Genomic DNA, 15,613 nt, shown 5'->3' with positions numbered 1-15,613 from the left:
CTCTCTTGAGGTTAGCAATTTTTTTTTGGGTTTTTGCTTCTTTTAAATGGAACTCTATTTGCTATTGGCATAATCAGAACTTCCTCCTTTGTGATGTTTGACCATGCCTTAAATGAACTTAAGACTTTTTCCTTTGTCTTTTTAATTTGGCACTTATAGGAATCATAAGATTAATTCCTTTTAAAATGTGTAGTGGAGACACATACTAACAAATCAAAGACATCAAGGATTGGGAATGTGATGCAAAATTGGTGTAAGAAAAAGGAAGGATGCTCCATAACTTGAGAAGCAAATGGGTAGTCATAATGATGGGTCCTGACTCCTGACTGATCGCACCGCCCACTTTTCCTTGCAACTTGTCTCCACCTAGTTGGCTACTCCCCTCATTCACCCCAAGGTCCCCAACCAAAATGTAGTAAGCCATTGGGCTTTACGTTTATGGATATGTTGCGGCCCATTTAGCTTTCATTTGTATCACACATAACAACCACAAATGTACAAGTTTTTCTTTGTTTCTTTTCTACATTGAATCTTTTAGATATTTTCGGTTTTTTGAACCAAAGAAAAAAGAAGCTAACTATAGTTTTATATATTTATATATTTATTTATTTATGAATTCTGCTATAGTTTTATATATTTATATATTTATATATTTATTTATTATTGAACCAAAGAAAAAAGAAGCTAACTATAGTTTGTTATAGATAGATCTAATCAATAACAAAAAAGAAGTTAAGTACTCCAGTTTGCAAGAAAATATAATTACAATATACCGTTAGAAAGAAAACAAGAAGGGAAGGTTAGGTAGCATGAAACGATGAAAAGAGATTTAAGAGGAAGTTAGGTAAGAAGAGTGGTGGAGGAGCAAAAGAGTATGCGATGAGGGTTAAACGCCAATGCCACGTCTCTCTTTCTCTCGCTCTCTTTTGTTTTGTCTAATTTAATTTTGAACAGTTGGTGGTAGCTACTAGCTACCGTCTTCTCTTCACTCAACATTTGCATATTGTTCAACATTGTCTACAATTATACATATATATAGATATCTATCTTTTGGGACTCTCGATTAGTAAAATAGACTTACACTAAGCTCAGTCGTCGCGTCGGGTAATTTTTTCTCAACTCTCTCTAGCTATTATGTTTTACAAGTCTTGAGCATGCAATCTTTGCACGTATCATGGAAAGCTCTAATCTAATGCTACCTCAACTAAAGAGATTCTGTTTGTTTGTTCCTCAAAATTAATTAATACATATAATGAGATGGTATTGTCCTATTCTTAAAGCTATTTCTTGGTGTCAATCGTAGTCTTCTTTCTTTATAAGGATTATTTTGGACTAACTGGGATCCTTCTCTGGTAATCATTGGACACAATTATATAACTCGTGAATCATGAGTCAAGTCTTGTAATACGTTTTTAAAAATTTGAACACTTTTTTAATGGCGAATTGTTGCATTTTCTTCGAAATCTTGTTGATGCTAAAATTTTCTACCTAAACAAGGCATCCCCGTGGTCAACTTAGTAAAAAACAAAAAAAAAGTCAATGTTTCTTGAACACACGGAGACTCATCTCTAAAACATAATGTTGTTGCCTTCTCTCTACTGCAAACGGCATGCAGTTTTCTTATTCTACGTGGCTGGTTTGGTGTGCCGTTTGATTTCCAGTAACGGCGTGAGTTTTTGTCGGGCGTATAACATGAAAAAAGAGGCGACATATTCATAACGCCGTTAACTCTGTTTTGCCAAACGACAAAACTAAGTGGAAACAAGGTTGGCAAAGGAGCTAATCAGACCACAGTGACGAAAATGATCACCAACGAGCAACATGAGGATCCTGACTCTTTTTATCCTCAAGTCTTTCCCTTTCCAAGAAAATCAACCAAATTGATTCTTTCCCAGAAAGTATTTCTATAGTAATCCCCATTTGAACTCAGCTGCAACACAAAGTTCTCAGCTCGATATTGAGAAAGATGGAGAAAGCCACGGAAAGACAGAAGATTTTGCTTCGTCATCTCAATCCAATTTATTCTTCTTCTTCTTCTCTTACTTTGATTAAAGATGAACCTGCTCTTCTCTCTGTAAGTTTAGCTTCCTTAGTCGTGAGTTTCAGTGGATCTTCGGGCCTCCCGCTTCCTGCATCTATGTGTTGTTGCTACGTTTTTAATCATCTTTTGAGATTATGTTGCCATTTCCTATTATTAGTCAATTAGATCTTACATAATTGTTTCTGGAACTCGTTTGTTTAGGCTGTGAACTGTGCTTCCGAGTTTTCCCCAATGGCTGCTTTTGGAGACGACATTGTGATCGTAGCGTAAGTCACTGACCCTTTTGAGTTTCTTTTCACACATTCACTTTCCCTTGACATTATCTGGTTTCTTGATTCTTCCGCAACTTCATCTTCAGGGCATATCGCACCGCTATTTGCAAAGCGAAACGTGGAGGTTTCAAAGACACTCGTCCAGATGATCTTCTAGCTTCTGTTCTCAAGGTAATTAGTTATACAATAAAACTCAATTTTAAAACCTTGCTCAGACAGTATCTGTGATTGCTCAGACATGTTTTTGTTCTGATCAGGCTGTGGTGGAAAGAACATCTTTGGATCCAAGTGAAGTTGGGGATATCGTTGTTGGTACTGTTATAGCGCCAGGTTCTCAGAGAGCCATGGAGTGTAGAGTAGCAGCATATTTTGCTGGTTTTCCTGGTACTAAAATCAAATTCTATCTTACATTCAAGATCATTTCACAGGAAAAAAAAAACATCTTTTTTGATTTGTTGCTTCGCCCTTCTTTTACGAGCTAGACACTGTGCCAATTAGAACTGTCAACAGACAATGCTCCTCCGGGCTTCAAGCGGTTGCTGATGTTGCTGCTTCCATTAGAGCTGGATATTACGAAATTGGTATGACACAGCTTATTCAGATTTTTGTAGTCTCTAGGTGATAAAGACTCTCTCAGCTTTGTCTCTGTTGTTAACTGCAAAGGTATTGGTGCTGGAGTCGAATCTATGTCAATCGATCATACAGCTGGAGGAGGATTTCAGTCCACTAACCCGAGAGTATGTATCCCACTGAATGTTTACATAAATATTCACTCAACAAAGAAGAGTTTTGTGATGATTTTGTAAACTTCTAAATGAGAATAGGCACAAGATTTCCCCAAAGCACGTGACTGTTTGCTTCCAATGGGGATTACTTCTGAAAACGTTGCAGAACGATATGGTGTCACAAGGGAAGAGCAAGATATGGCTGCGGTTAGTTAGTCTCTTTCACTTGATCTCTCTAGATCATATAAGTACTGATTCAGTTTATACAGGTGGAGTCTCACAAACGCGCTGCTGCTGCGATCGCGTCTGGTAAACTCAAGGAAGAAATAGTTCCTGTTGCTACTAAGGTAAAAAACATGAAGCTTCCAACTTTCTTTGAAACCCTTTTCTTTAGAGCTTTCTCTGTAACTGTTTGTTCTTGACAGATTGTTGACCCCTCGACTAAAGAAGAGAAGGCAGTTGTCATCTCTGTTGATGATGGTGTACGTCCAAACTCAAACATGGCAGATCTTGCAAAGCTGAAGACCGTCTTTAAACCGGACGGTTCCACCACAGCTGGTGAGATATAACTTTTCCAACTTTCTCTGTCATAAGTCATATCAATGGATTGAAGCATTGATAAATGTGCATTGTGTAGGCAATGCTAGTCAGATCAGTGATGGTGCTGGAGCCGTACTTCTAATGAAGAGAAGTTTAGCGATGAAGAAGGGACTTCCCATTCTTGGAATATTCAGGTAAATGGAAAATGGAGAGAGACTTGTCAACATTTTTGACGGTTCAAGAAACCGAGTAATCTACTAATTCCAAACAATGCAGGAGCTTTGCTGTTACCGGCGTGGAGCCTGCTGTTATGGGTGTAGGTCCAGCTTACGCCATTCCCGCTGCAACTAACCTCGCAGGGCTAAAAGTCAGTGATATTGATTTATTCGAGATCAATGAGGTAGTAAAACGTTTCATCTAAGCTTTCTGTTTTAGAATAATCCAATCCATACTTATCAAATTGATGAACTGTTAACAGGCATTTGCATCCCAGTATGTGTACTGTTGCAAGAAGCTAGAGCTGGATCTGGAAAAGGTCAATGTTAATGGAGGAGCCATTGCTATAGGCCATCCTTTGGGTGCTACAGGTTACTACTGAACAAGCTTTCTCTTACCAGATAATATGCAATATGTGTACAAAGCTAATAGAGTTTCATCTATGTGTTCAGGAGCTCGATGTGTTGCGACATTGCTGCACGAGATGAAACGGAGAGGGAAAGATTGCCGCTTTGGAGTAATCTCAATGTGCATAGGTATATAATAGATATTTTCGATTCTCATTGACTGCCTTGACATTGTGTTGATGTACATGTTATATTTGAATGTACCAGGCACTGGTATGGGAGCTGCAGCTGTTTTCGAGAGAGGAGACTCTGTTGATGAATTGTCCAACGCTCAAGTTGCTAATGGAGACGGTCATTAGAAGAATGACGGGAGTGTGAATAAGTAGAGCAATGACGGATTGAATCTAATAAATTTGAAACTTAAGCTCTTTCACATTGTTGAACAATAAATAATTTGTCGTTCTGAGTTTAAAATCAACTACTACTTTTCTGTGAACAAGAGTTAAATCTAAAACCAAAATTACATCCTTCCTTACACCAGTCTTAGCATACCAATGAATGCTTGCAAATCTCATTCTTCATCTTCTGGAGACCCGCCTGGCACCAACTGCATCACATTTTCAAAACCGTTTCTTAGCATTTTGAAGATTCAAATGAGTTATTGTTTATGAAAATAAATCAGAAGGACGACGAGTGGCTACCCTTAGAATTGTAAAAGGAGAAAACGAGAAACCAATTCAGATATTTGTTATATCCTTTGAAAATAAAGATAAATAAATGTGTTATGACTTACAATGGCGATGTTGTTACCATTGAGAAGAATCTGATCAAGCTTTGTGACCCGTCTTCCTTCTGCTGTAATCTCACTGCACAATGATGTTTAATTTAGAGATACACCTGGTTAGAAATAAACCAGGAATCTATTACAGCACGAGTCTAAAGCAGCAAGCTCCTAACGCAATAAATCACCAATCCACGCACCAGAAACAAATTCATGTAACCAAAAGACACATGATCCAGTCTAGATAGGCTCTATACATACATAAAGGTAAGAGAATCTTATCATCACTTCATCAAAATGTCATTCTTCCGCAAAACAGTGAACTTTGATGGATATAAGGATCAATTCCGCAAAACTAAAATGCGTAGGAATCAGTTCAACATCATTCTTCGGGTCAGTATTGAAACTTGAAATTGACACATTGCAATCAATTACTGAAAAACTTTAGTACTGAGAAACAAAATCCAAAGGCTGGGTTCTGAACATCGCATCTATGGTTCAATGTCTGTGTTTCACCTTCTAAACCGAAGCAAAATAGATCACGCAACAGATTTTGAGGACTAAACCCAGGATAAACATAGCAAAATTGGGGCAAAAAAAAACGCTAAAACCTAAATCAGACTTACTATTCAGTGACATCCTCAAGGACCATGTTGACGTAGACGTCGAACCCTTTGAGAATACCAACAAGCTCCTTGTCTCCTTTCATAATCACCCAAATCTTCGATCCTATGCACCTGTCGATTAGCTCTGCACAACACACGAATCGGGTAAGCAATTGGATCCAAAATCGCAGATCCAGTTCGATTTATAAAGAGATGAAGTGAGAGATTGTAAAGAAAGAAGTGCATACCTGATGGAAGAAGCTGCGACGGATTGTTCGCCATTAGGAAGAGCAGTGTGGAAAGTGAAGCGTTTTTGATTTTCTCTCCTCCTCTGCTCGTTGCTCCAAGATTTTTCGATTTTAGGGTAGTTTTAGACGACAAATCGTAACAAAGTTAAGTTTACTTTTAGGAAATTTGCAAGAAAGCCCTCAAACTATCTATATTTTTCTATTCCATTCCAACTAATTAAATTTATACAATCAAGTCTCAAATTTTAGTCCTGGTAAGTTTAGTCATAATCGGCCCTTCTAACACCGTTGATCAAGTATCGAAACTTTCAATAAATTAATCGTGAAAACACAGAAGCATCTAGAAGACTCGTACTCAGTAAGTGACAAGTAACAAGGACAGTGTGTTTCAGTGCGCCACGTTAGTTCATTACACTGCTTCAACAAACACCCACTTTGACGAGCTTTCTCTATTATTGTGTTTTAACAGGTTTTGTTTCCGAAAATACTGACATGATTCGTACATTTTTTAACGTGTTATGTTCTTGAATAATGTTTTTGTGGTTTTTTTTTTTTTTTTTTTTGCTAAAAGTTTTACTATTAGTATCTAACCATCTTTTGTTGAGGTCGGCAGTTTTGAGCATGATTACATTGAAGATGGTGGAGTTGATGTTTTTGTGGTTTCGAGTAATATAATGTTCATGAATATAACCCAAAATTATAAAATTGTCGGCAAGAGAGAGAGAGAGTAGATGAGGGACAGTTAGTAAAGTTATTAACTCGGATCTGGGTTATCGGCCTGAATAAATATTCAACTACAAAGTGATATAAAAAAAAATGTTTCAAAGGAATCGAACAAGTTGTAAATATTAAAATGCAAGCATCCACACTCTAAGGAGTAATACGTACAAAGATAATATTAATTATGGAATACTTGTATAGACGAAAACAACCACATATATTAATCTTGAATCTTGCTGAGAAACCGTCCATAGTCATGTGATCTCCTCTACTCTCGGATTCTATTATATTCAATATTGACTAATACTTAAAAACATGTACATCAGGGATTAAGAGGGATTCATGGCACAGTTTTTAAGACAAAAGAGTTTAATCTTAAAGATACAGTATCATCCCGACGAACCTGAAGAGACGGTATCATCTGAAATGGAGCATTCTGATTGGTCGAAAATTATAATTTTTGAATTAAATAAAAAAAAATTAAAACCAAAAAAAATATTATTATATTCTTAAAGATTCACTAATGTACATGCTCTAAGTCTCAAGTCTTTTCTCCCCTTCAAAAAAAGGAAAAGCGAAAGTCTCAAGTCGTTAGACCACCATTACCGCGATTTCTTAACCCAGTTTCTCAACCATTTTATAAAAAAAAAAATCAAAAATGTTAATAAACTGAAAGATCGATCCTTATTTGGGACCAATTAGGATCGATTCTTAGAGCCACGTGGCTTGTTAGCATTGGTCAAAAAAAAGGAATGAAATATCTTCTTTCTTTTCTTCGCTTCTTCCTCGACGAATTTCTTCTTCTCCTTCGACATTCTTCTAATTCTTCTTTTCTCCGACAAATCTTCCATGTATGATCTGAGGTCTTCACGGTGGTGTCTTCTGCAATTCGTTTTTGTGAAATCAAAGCCTGGGTGGAGGCATCCAAAATTTCTCCTCCTTCATCAAGTTCTCCATCGGCATCTCCGCCGCCAGACATCCATATCTCCACCGCCGCATGCATGTATCCTCCAATCTCTTCACCATGATGTATTCTTTTTCCTCTACATGAAATCAAAGCTTCATAAGGTTTAATCAAGAATATTTTTTTTTTTAATAAAACCTCACCTAGGTTTCTGCCATTGCAGCTCATTTTACAAAGAATTTCTTTAAGAAAGTTTTTAACTATTTTTACCATTAAACAATTTCACAAGGATTCCTAACGAGTTTTTCCCGATAATGATGCTCTTAGAATTCTTACTATTTGTTCTACGAATTTTTATTCAGTTTTTAAAAAATGCTAAAGTTATTATTCAGCTAAAAAACCTACAATGTAACTCTCGACATTAACTGATTGTATATTGATAGTATCAACGAAAGGTTAAGCTCCCCGTTTAAGCTCGGGTGAAAACGACATGGCCATCATCACAGATTGGATTAATCGATTCTTGGTCTTTCTCAAAATCGAACCCTCTGATTTTTTTTATATCCAATTAATTCTAGAAATTTTTGCACATGTGTTGGTTTATCCGAGCCAAAATAGGGAGTTACATTACAAGGTTTTCAGTGAGTTAAATTGTATTTTTTGCATTTTTTTGTAGGAAGAGACTATATATTGCCTTATTTTAGTTTATGAAATCCAAAATAGCATTGCCATACTACTGTTTGTGGTCCCATGTCATCAGTATGATGAGCGATTCCTTCGGTGTAAGCGGCAACCCTTGTTAACTAGTGAATATTGCCTCGATTGTTGTCCACATTCATTGCGTACACATAACGACTGAGAGTGACGATGAATCTTTTTACCTTTTTTCATTCATTATAACATATGATTGATATGGTAACCACTTAGATATTTTATTCACTTATCCTTTACAATGATTCCATGGTTCAAATGACGATGAATCATTCAAATTAATGATATTTTTTTAGGGAACTTTTATCTATTGTAATGAAGATTGAAATGCGTTGCGCCACTTGGTATCAAATCAAGTACCTCTTCGATATATATCTTTTAAGTGATATTTCAACTAATCAGTAGAAATAGGAGTGTGCATGAATTTACTGGTCTTTGTTCATTTATTTAATTTGGAACATGAACTGTGATAAAAAAAAATATATATATCATTTGAATAAATATTTCTATTAGTGATACTTTTACTCATATGACAATTATTAAGCATGTGTCAATTACATAAAAATTATTTTTTTTATTAAACTCAATAGTGAAACAAAATTAGTTAATCTTAAGTATATAAGTAAATTAGAGACAAATGTCATATACAAAAATAAAAACCTAGTGAAGATGTAAATTATACACATCTTCTATATTTAGATCTTGTAAGCAGTGTTATATTATGAGATTTGGTGAATTTATAGAATAAAATTTGATATGAAAATATGTACATATATATAATAAAAAATCATAAATTTTCAAAAATCGAATTTTTGTTTTTAACATTAGACACCAAAAATGTAGAAAGAGAGACTGTTGTCAAAAAAAAAAAAAAAAGAGAGACTGGCAACGGTAAAAGACACGTTTTGCTCGTTCACCTACGTGGTAAGAACTAAGAAGTGTCCAGATGACGTGGCAGATCCTATGAATTGGGCCGGAATATCATCCCAATTCATTTGTTACAGTGACAAACGTACGCATATATAAGTTTAGTTCAGAGGCTGTATCAGACATCTGTATACATTAATTATTCAGAGAGAGAAAACGATGGAGAGAAACTTGAAGAAGATGAAGAATAATAATACCAATTCACCAAGAAGCAATCAGATGAACGATAAAGAGATGTTTCACGTAATCCACAAAGTTCCCAGTGGAGATACTCCTTATGTTAAAGCCAAACATGCTCAGGTCCAGATTCTTCTTCTTCTTTGAGGTTTTATTTTGTTTAAATCAAATTTTACAAGATGATGCACTCTTTGTTATGTTAGTTTCGACCCTCCTTAATTTCACATGATTTTTTATTGACTTTGACACAGAAGAAATATTATTCATGGTATAAGATATGAGTCTAGATATATCATTTTTTTACTCTGTATTTGAAATGTAATTTGGAATGGATGTTATTGCATTTTTGTGCCTGAGATAAACTTTTACTGGTTGAAAAGTTTCAATACAAATTCACCCGGAAGTCCCGTACGTATTCCGGAAAAGGTGATGATGTTTGTGAAAATGACATTAAACCAAGAATAAATTTCAGAAATTTAATCTCAAATAACGTGTCAAACTTATTCCATTTTTTTTTCTCATCAACTTATTCCAATATTTAGTTGTTTTTTAGCTGATTATGCAAAAAAACAAAAAACAGAAGAATCTGTTTAGTACAATAGTACAATTTAGACTTTAGAGCGTAGATGTTGCGGTGTGCGTATGATAGTCACTCGTTGCACCGAACTGTCCGGATTCTCGCAATTAATATCCGGCGTTTACTTTTCCTGAGAATGGTGCAAAAAGTCTTTACCTCCCAAAGAATATTCTTTTTTTTTACATATCATGTATTTGGAAAATCATCTGATACTTGCTCAAAAGTTGAGCCACAAATACAATAAAGTATTTTTGTATGTAAAGAGTAAAAAAATAAGGTTATTAATAAGTAAGAGTATTTGGTTGCAGCTAATCGACAAGAACCCAGAGATGGCGATAGTGTGGTTTTGGAAAGCCATTAACACAGGAGACAGAGTAGACAGTGCTCTCAAGGACATGGCTGTTGTAATGAAACAACTTGACCGTTCCGAAGAAGCCATCGAAGCCATCAAATCATTTCGTCCTCGTTGTTCCAAGAACTCTCAAGATTCCCTCGACAATGTCCTCATCGACTTATACAAGGTCTTACTATAACCATACATATCTCTACTTGCACTCTAAAATATAATTACGCAATCATATAATTAATGGCCGTTGCTATGCGGGTCCATCTAAACCACTGTGTCTAATTCACATAGAAACTGTAGGTTTTGGGCTGTAGTCTAAAATATTTGGATTATAAAATAACAATAATAATGTGTTATCACAACACTCACATGGTATTTTTTCTTTTTAAAATGGATAGAAATGTGGGAGAATGGAGGAGCAAGTTGAGTTGTTGAAGAGGAAACTAAGGCAGATCTATCAAGGAGAGGCTTTCAACGGAAAACCCACAAAGACCGCTCGATCACACGGCAAAAAGTTTCAAGTGACCGTTCAACAAGAAATCTCAAGATTACTAGTAACTAACTAGAGCTCTTCGACTTGTGTCTAACTTAATTATGTTCTGTTTCTTAATTTCCAAGATGGACTGATCGATTTAATTGGAATATATAATACAGGGGAACTTGGGGTGGGCATATATGCAACAAGCCAAGTACTTGTCAGCAGAAGCGGTATACAGAAAAGCCCAGATTGTGGAGCCAGACGCTAACAAATCGTGCAACCTCGCGATGTGCCTTATCAAACAAGGAAGGTTTGAAGAGGGAAGATCGGTTCTTGACGATGTATTTGAGTCTAGGGTTTTGGGTGCAGATGATTGTAGAACAAGGCAACGAGCTGATGAGCTATTGAGTGAGCTAGAGGCTTCACTGCCACGTCGTCGAGATGCTGAGATGGAGGATGTGTTTGGAAAGATCTTAGACGATGACTTTGTTCTTGGGCTTGAACAAATGACGACCACCACTAGTTTTAGATCTAAGAGACTCCCAATCTTCGAACAAATCTCTTCTTTTAGAAATCAATTAGTTTGCTAATGGTTTGATTTTGTGTATTATGTCCTGTTTCATAGTTGTGATGGGTTAGAAATATAGAACAGATGTCTTCTGTTTTCTTATCTAAATTTGTATATACAAACAACAATAAATCGATAATGTCCTGTCTCGGTGACACCTTATTGCTTATTAAAAAAAAAAAATGGCTCACAAGAGTTGTCTGATAATAAATCTGGATGACAAATCCAATCATGTAGACTTTTGGTTTTGGTTCGGTTAAGTTTGGTTATGGTTGGTTCGAGAAATCTACCGAACACGTAAACCGGAATACTTAATAATTAAATGTTAGATAATTCTCCGTGTTTCTCTGCCACGGGAACAGCGCCAAACACACCTTACAGACATCGAGTTCTGTCGGAAATCCCCGAAACTCATCCAATAGGCGATCGAGATGGAAACCAGAGAACCAGAGGTTATCAGGGATAAAGAAGCAATGAGAAGATGGTCAAGAGGCGTGAGATCGCAAGGGAAGACGATTGGTTTGGTGCCCACAATGGGTTTTCTCCACGACGGTCACTTATCTCTCGTCCATCAATCCCTGTCCCTCGCCGACGTCACCGTCGTCTCAATCTACGTCAACCCCGGCCAGTTTTCTCCCTCCGAGGACCTCTCTACTTACCCATCTGATTTCTCCGGCGATCTCGCCAAACTCGCCGCCATTTCCTCCTCTGTCTCCGATGCCATAGTCGTATTCAACCCGAGAAACCTCTACGACTACGACGGAGATCACGGCGGGAGGAAGAAGACAAACGGCGGCGTCGGCGGGAGGGTGGTGAGTTGTGTGGAGGAGGGTGGGTTAGGGCACGAGACTTGGGTTAGAGTTGAGAGATTGGAGAAGGTTTTGTGCGGGAAGAGCAGGCCTGTGTTCTTTAGAGGTGTCGCTACAATTGTCACCAAGCTTTTTAATATCGTGGAGCCTGACGTTGCTATGTTTGGCAAAAAAGATTATCAGCAATGGCGGATTATCCAGAGAATGGTGAGTATATCTCAAAATGAATCCTTTTTTTTTTTCAGATTCTGAGCAAAATCTACCATATACTCACAAATCCTCTTTAGCTGTTGCGTAATTTTGAGATGGGAGTAGTTCCTGATTAGTTTCAGATTGATTCTCTCTCTCAAGTTGCATACTTTGTTATGTCAGGTTCGAGATCTTGATTTTGGAATAGAGATAGTAGGATCAGATATAGCTAGAGAAAAGGATGGACTTGCGATGAGCTCTAGGAATGTTCATCTCTCAGGTGAAGAAAGGCAAAGGGTATAGTAATAACATTCCAAGGTCATGGCTTAAAGCTTACTACGTTGCTGCTACTTTTTGATTGACGGTTCTGTTATTGTTATGAGATGACAGGCGTTATCTATAAATAGGTCACTTTCCATGGCTAAAGCTTCTGCAGCACAAGGGAAAACAAGTTGTACGGAGCTCAAGGATATGATCATTCAAGAACTTGTTGGAGTTTCAGCACGAATCGATTATGTCGAGGTACGAAGCATCACAACATTTACTTAGGTAGGTAATGAGGGCACATACTTTAGCTGAAGCAGCAATATATATGGGAAGTAGAGCAGTCTTGCTGCGAAGAAAGACTCTCCACACCTACCATTTAGTTTTGGTGTGAGTAATGATCGTGTGTCACTGTACATGCAGATTGTTGATCAAGAAACTCTCGAAGGAGTGGAAGAGATAAAGAGTGGAGTGGTGATTTGTGTTGCTGCCTGGTTTGGAACGGTCAGGCTCATTGACAACATTGAGATAAATGTCGCTGTCTAGATCTCATCTCTAGTCCATTGACGAAGCTTGGAAGCTCTACTAAGCTTAATGAATTTGGATGACAAAAATGCATCTGAAGCATTTAAAAACAGAGGAGGAGGATGAGGATGTCAGAGATTTACCATATGTTTGTTTGAAAGAGACATATTGGAAGCAGGATTGATATTGGCACATTTCTTAGTGTCTCCATTATAGCCTCTTTCATCTCAAACAGTGTTTTTTACACCCATATTTGGCATTCTCTACGCAAGTATGAACAAATCATAATTCACAAGTTGGCTATGAAGTATGTCTTTGGTGGTTCTTCGATTTGGTGTTCGGTCTAATTGTATATTCCATTACAAAAAAGGAAAAAATATTTTATTATCTATTTGGCATATATTTCTCATATCCTTTTACCAAAAAAAGGAAAAATAATTTTGTTAAATCAGACTTCTGACAGAAGAAAGAAAAAGGACTTGTTAGGTTTCTTTTGCTCGCGCCGTCACCGCGTCGTCGTTCTCTAGTCTCTGCCTCGTGAAAGATGCTACAAACCGAAAATTATGGTGGGAGTCGAATGAAAGAAATAGTTTGTGAAGACAGGATTAGTATGTTGCCGGAAGAATTGCTCGTAACGATCTTGAATCGTGTCCCGACAAAAGACGCAGTGGCCACCATGATTCTGTCCAAATGATGGCTATCTATTTGGACGCTGACACTTGAACTTGTGTACAAAGACAGCGAAGAGGATATGAAGGAGGACACTGAAGATGACAGTGATGATGATAGTGATGATGATGATGATGATGATGATGAGGATGATAGTGATGGTGATACTGATGATGAGCATGATGAGCATGATGATAGTGATGATGATGAGCATGATGATAGTGATGACGATGATGATGAGCATGAGGACGAAGATATTGATGATGATGAGGGGAAAGATGAGAAAGAGGATGAAGAAGAAAGCAAAAAGAGTGTTTGGCAATTTCTTGACAAATCAATGCAACTCCACAAAGCACCCGTTATAGAACAACTTGTGTATGGAACTCGGTCGAAGGTGTCCTACTGATGTTGATGTCGGAAAGTGGGTTGCAAACGCTGTTGATCGCGAGGTGTATGAGCTGACATTCAAGCTCCTCTGGTCCGCAGATCTGGTCAGCTTACCCAAGAGCCTTTACTCCTGCAAATCCCTCAATTCACTGACTCTATCCCACAAAATTCTCGTGGATGTTCCTTCGTCGGCCGCTTCCCTCTCCTCCCTCACAACTCTCGTGCTTGACTATGTGGTGTATAAAGACGAGGATTCTCTGGTTAGGTTTTTATCGAGCTGCTCAATTCTTGAGAGACTGACCATCAAGAGAAACAAGAAAGATGACAATGTGACCACTTTTAGTGTGAAAGTGCCAAGCTTACTGTACTTGGATTATGCAAATGAAAGACGCATGCCAGAAAACATTGATGCAGGAGAAACTGGTAGCTGCTTGGTCATAGATGCTCCTGCATTAACAGACTTTAGAATCCATGATACTTCTGGAGACTCTTGCTTTTTCTCGAACGAGATTCCTCGTCTTGATTTTGCATGTGTCGATGTTGAATTTTGTCCTGATGACAAGCTTCTAAGAATACTTTCATCTGCCCTGAGTATTATCTTGTTTTGGACTGATCCAGTGGTATCTCTCTCTCTCTCTCCCTCTCTCTCTCTCTCTCTTTCTCTGTGTCTGCTTGTGATATCTTTTGTTCATCGCAGGTTTCGTCATTAAGCTCCATCAAATTTTCTCGGCTTAAAGATTGTCGGTTGTTGTCTGATGAACCAAACTGGATGGAACCGACCATACTTTTGCTTCAAAATTCTCCGAAACTCAAATCTCTTATGGTTTATTGTGTACGTTTCCTCCTTACTCCCAAGTTTGATGAGCTAAAAAAAGTAAAGGTTAACATGTTTTGTAGTCAATATATATAACGATCTTTGCTTCTCAGCATAGTGACAGTGAACCCGCAATTTCATGGAGCCAACCGAGTTCTGTTCCCGGATGCTTGTCTTCACAGCTAGAGGAGTTTCAGTGGAAAAGCTATCTAGGAAGAGAAGACGAGGAGCGATTCTTGACATACGTCCTAGCCAATTCTAAGTGTTTAAAGACTGCAGTAATCTCCATAAGACCTGTCTTCAATCTTCAAGTGCAAGAGGAGATGATGTTGGATTTGAAAGACATTCCTAGGGTCTCAACAGAATCCCAGCTTGTATTCACACCCGATCCATAATATTCATGTATTGAATAACGTCTACTACATTCATCATGCTCTTAACAAAATGGTTGATATATGCTATGATTGGAAACATAATATATTCATTAACTCATGACGAGTCAAATTAAAGAAACTTTTCATGAAAAACATAACCTTGCATAGTTGCTTACATTCGGATTTGGCTGCTTATTAGATCCATAATATTCATATATTGAATAACGTCTACTACATTCATCATGCTCTTAACAAAATGGTTGATATATGCCATGATTGGAAACATAAAATTCATTAACTCATGGCGAGTCAAATTAAATAAACTTTCATGGCAAAACACAACCTTGCATAGTTGCATATATAAAACCATCACCATAAAAAGAAAAAAAAACTGTTCAT

At 37.3% G+C, this 15,613-nt stretch overlaps 4 protein-coding genes and 1 pseudogene across 6 annotated transcripts; 4 read left to right on the top strand and 1 right to left on the bottom strand.

Annotated features, from left to right (window-relative positions):
- Window positions 1-1,034: 1,034 nt before the first annotated feature.
- Window positions 1,035-4,668, top strand: LOC18013353 (3-ketoacyl-CoA thiolase 5, peroxisomal). 2 transcript variants are annotated; one of them, XM_006395068.2, is made up of 14 exons: window positions 1,035-1,104; window positions 2,243-2,307; window positions 2,400-2,484; window positions 2,571-2,697; window positions 2,796-2,894; window positions 2,977-3,050; window positions 3,138-3,245; window positions 3,308-3,385; window positions 3,464-3,596; window positions 3,676-3,772; window positions 3,855-3,978; window positions 4,057-4,165; window positions 4,247-4,330; window positions 4,409-4,668. In XM_006395068.2, exons 2-14 carry the CDS (start codon window positions 2,273-2,275, stop codon window positions 4,498-4,500), a joined length of 1,245 nt encoding a protein of 414 aa, XP_006395130.1. In that variant the 5' UTR covers window positions 1,035-1,104; window positions 2,243-2,272; the 3' UTR covers window positions 4,501-4,668. The 2 variants fall into 2 exon arrangements, with proteins under 2 accessions (XP_006395130.1, XP_006395129.1); XM_006395067.2 differs by lacking the exon at window positions 1,035-1,104 and adding an exon at window positions 1,662-2,074.
- On the bottom strand, window positions 4,523-5,938 carry LOC18012724 (sm-like protein LSM5). The gene is made up of 4 exons (XM_006395069.2): window positions 5,776-5,938; window positions 5,549-5,672; window positions 4,935-5,007; window positions 4,523-4,748 (listed from the first exon to the last, which is right to left on the bottom strand). The coding sequence occupies exons 1-4, from the start codon at window positions 5,807-5,809 to the stop codon at window positions 4,713-4,715; spliced, it is 267 nt and encodes an 88-aa protein (XP_006395131.1). The 5' UTR covers window positions 5,810-5,938; the 3' UTR covers window positions 4,523-4,712.
- Window positions 5,939-9,163: 3,225 nt separating this feature from the next.
- LOC18013238 (protein SULFUR DEFICIENCY-INDUCED 1) lies at window positions 9,164-11,366 on the top strand. Its single transcript, XM_006395066.2, has 4 exons — window positions 9,164-9,337; window positions 10,100-10,312; window positions 10,536-10,691; window positions 10,792-11,366. Exons 1-4 carry the CDS (start codon window positions 9,197-9,199, stop codon window positions 11,203-11,205), a joined length of 924 nt encoding a protein of 307 aa, XP_006395128.1. The 5' UTR covers window positions 9,164-9,196; the 3' UTR covers window positions 11,206-11,366.
- Window positions 11,367-11,542: 176 nt separating this feature from the next.
- On the top strand, window positions 11,543-13,332 carry LOC18013237 (pantoate--beta-alanine ligase). Of its 2 annotated transcripts, none has more exons than XM_006395065.2 (4): window positions 11,543-12,199; window positions 12,365-12,478; window positions 12,572-12,703; window positions 12,869-13,332. In XM_006395065.2, exons 1-4 carry the CDS (start codon window positions 11,615-11,617, stop codon window positions 12,989-12,991), a joined length of 954 nt encoding a protein of 317 aa, XP_006395127.1. In that variant the 5' UTR covers window positions 11,543-11,614; the 3' UTR covers window positions 12,992-13,332. The 2 variants fall into 2 exon arrangements, with proteins under 2 accessions (XP_006395127.1, XP_024007123.1); XM_024151355.1 differs by having other exon boundaries at window positions 12,572-12,730; window positions 12,869-13,304.
- A 182-nt stretch (window positions 13,333-13,514) lies between these two features.
- Window positions 13,515-15,235, top strand: LOC18013150 (annotated as a pseudogene).
- The last annotated feature ends 378 nt before the right edge of the window (window positions 15,236-15,613 follow it).

This window comes from Eutrema salsugineum, unplaced genomic scaffold (assembly GCF_000478725.1).
Source record: "Eutrema salsugineum unplaced genomic scaffold, Eutsalg1_0 scaffold_6, whole genome shotgun sequence".
NCBI classification, from domain to species: Eukaryota; Viridiplantae; Streptophyta; class Magnoliopsida; order Brassicales; family Brassicaceae; genus Eutrema; species Eutrema salsugineum.
The sequence above is the reverse complement of the archived record's forward strand: the minus strand, read 5'-3'. Positions and strand labels throughout refer to the sequence as shown.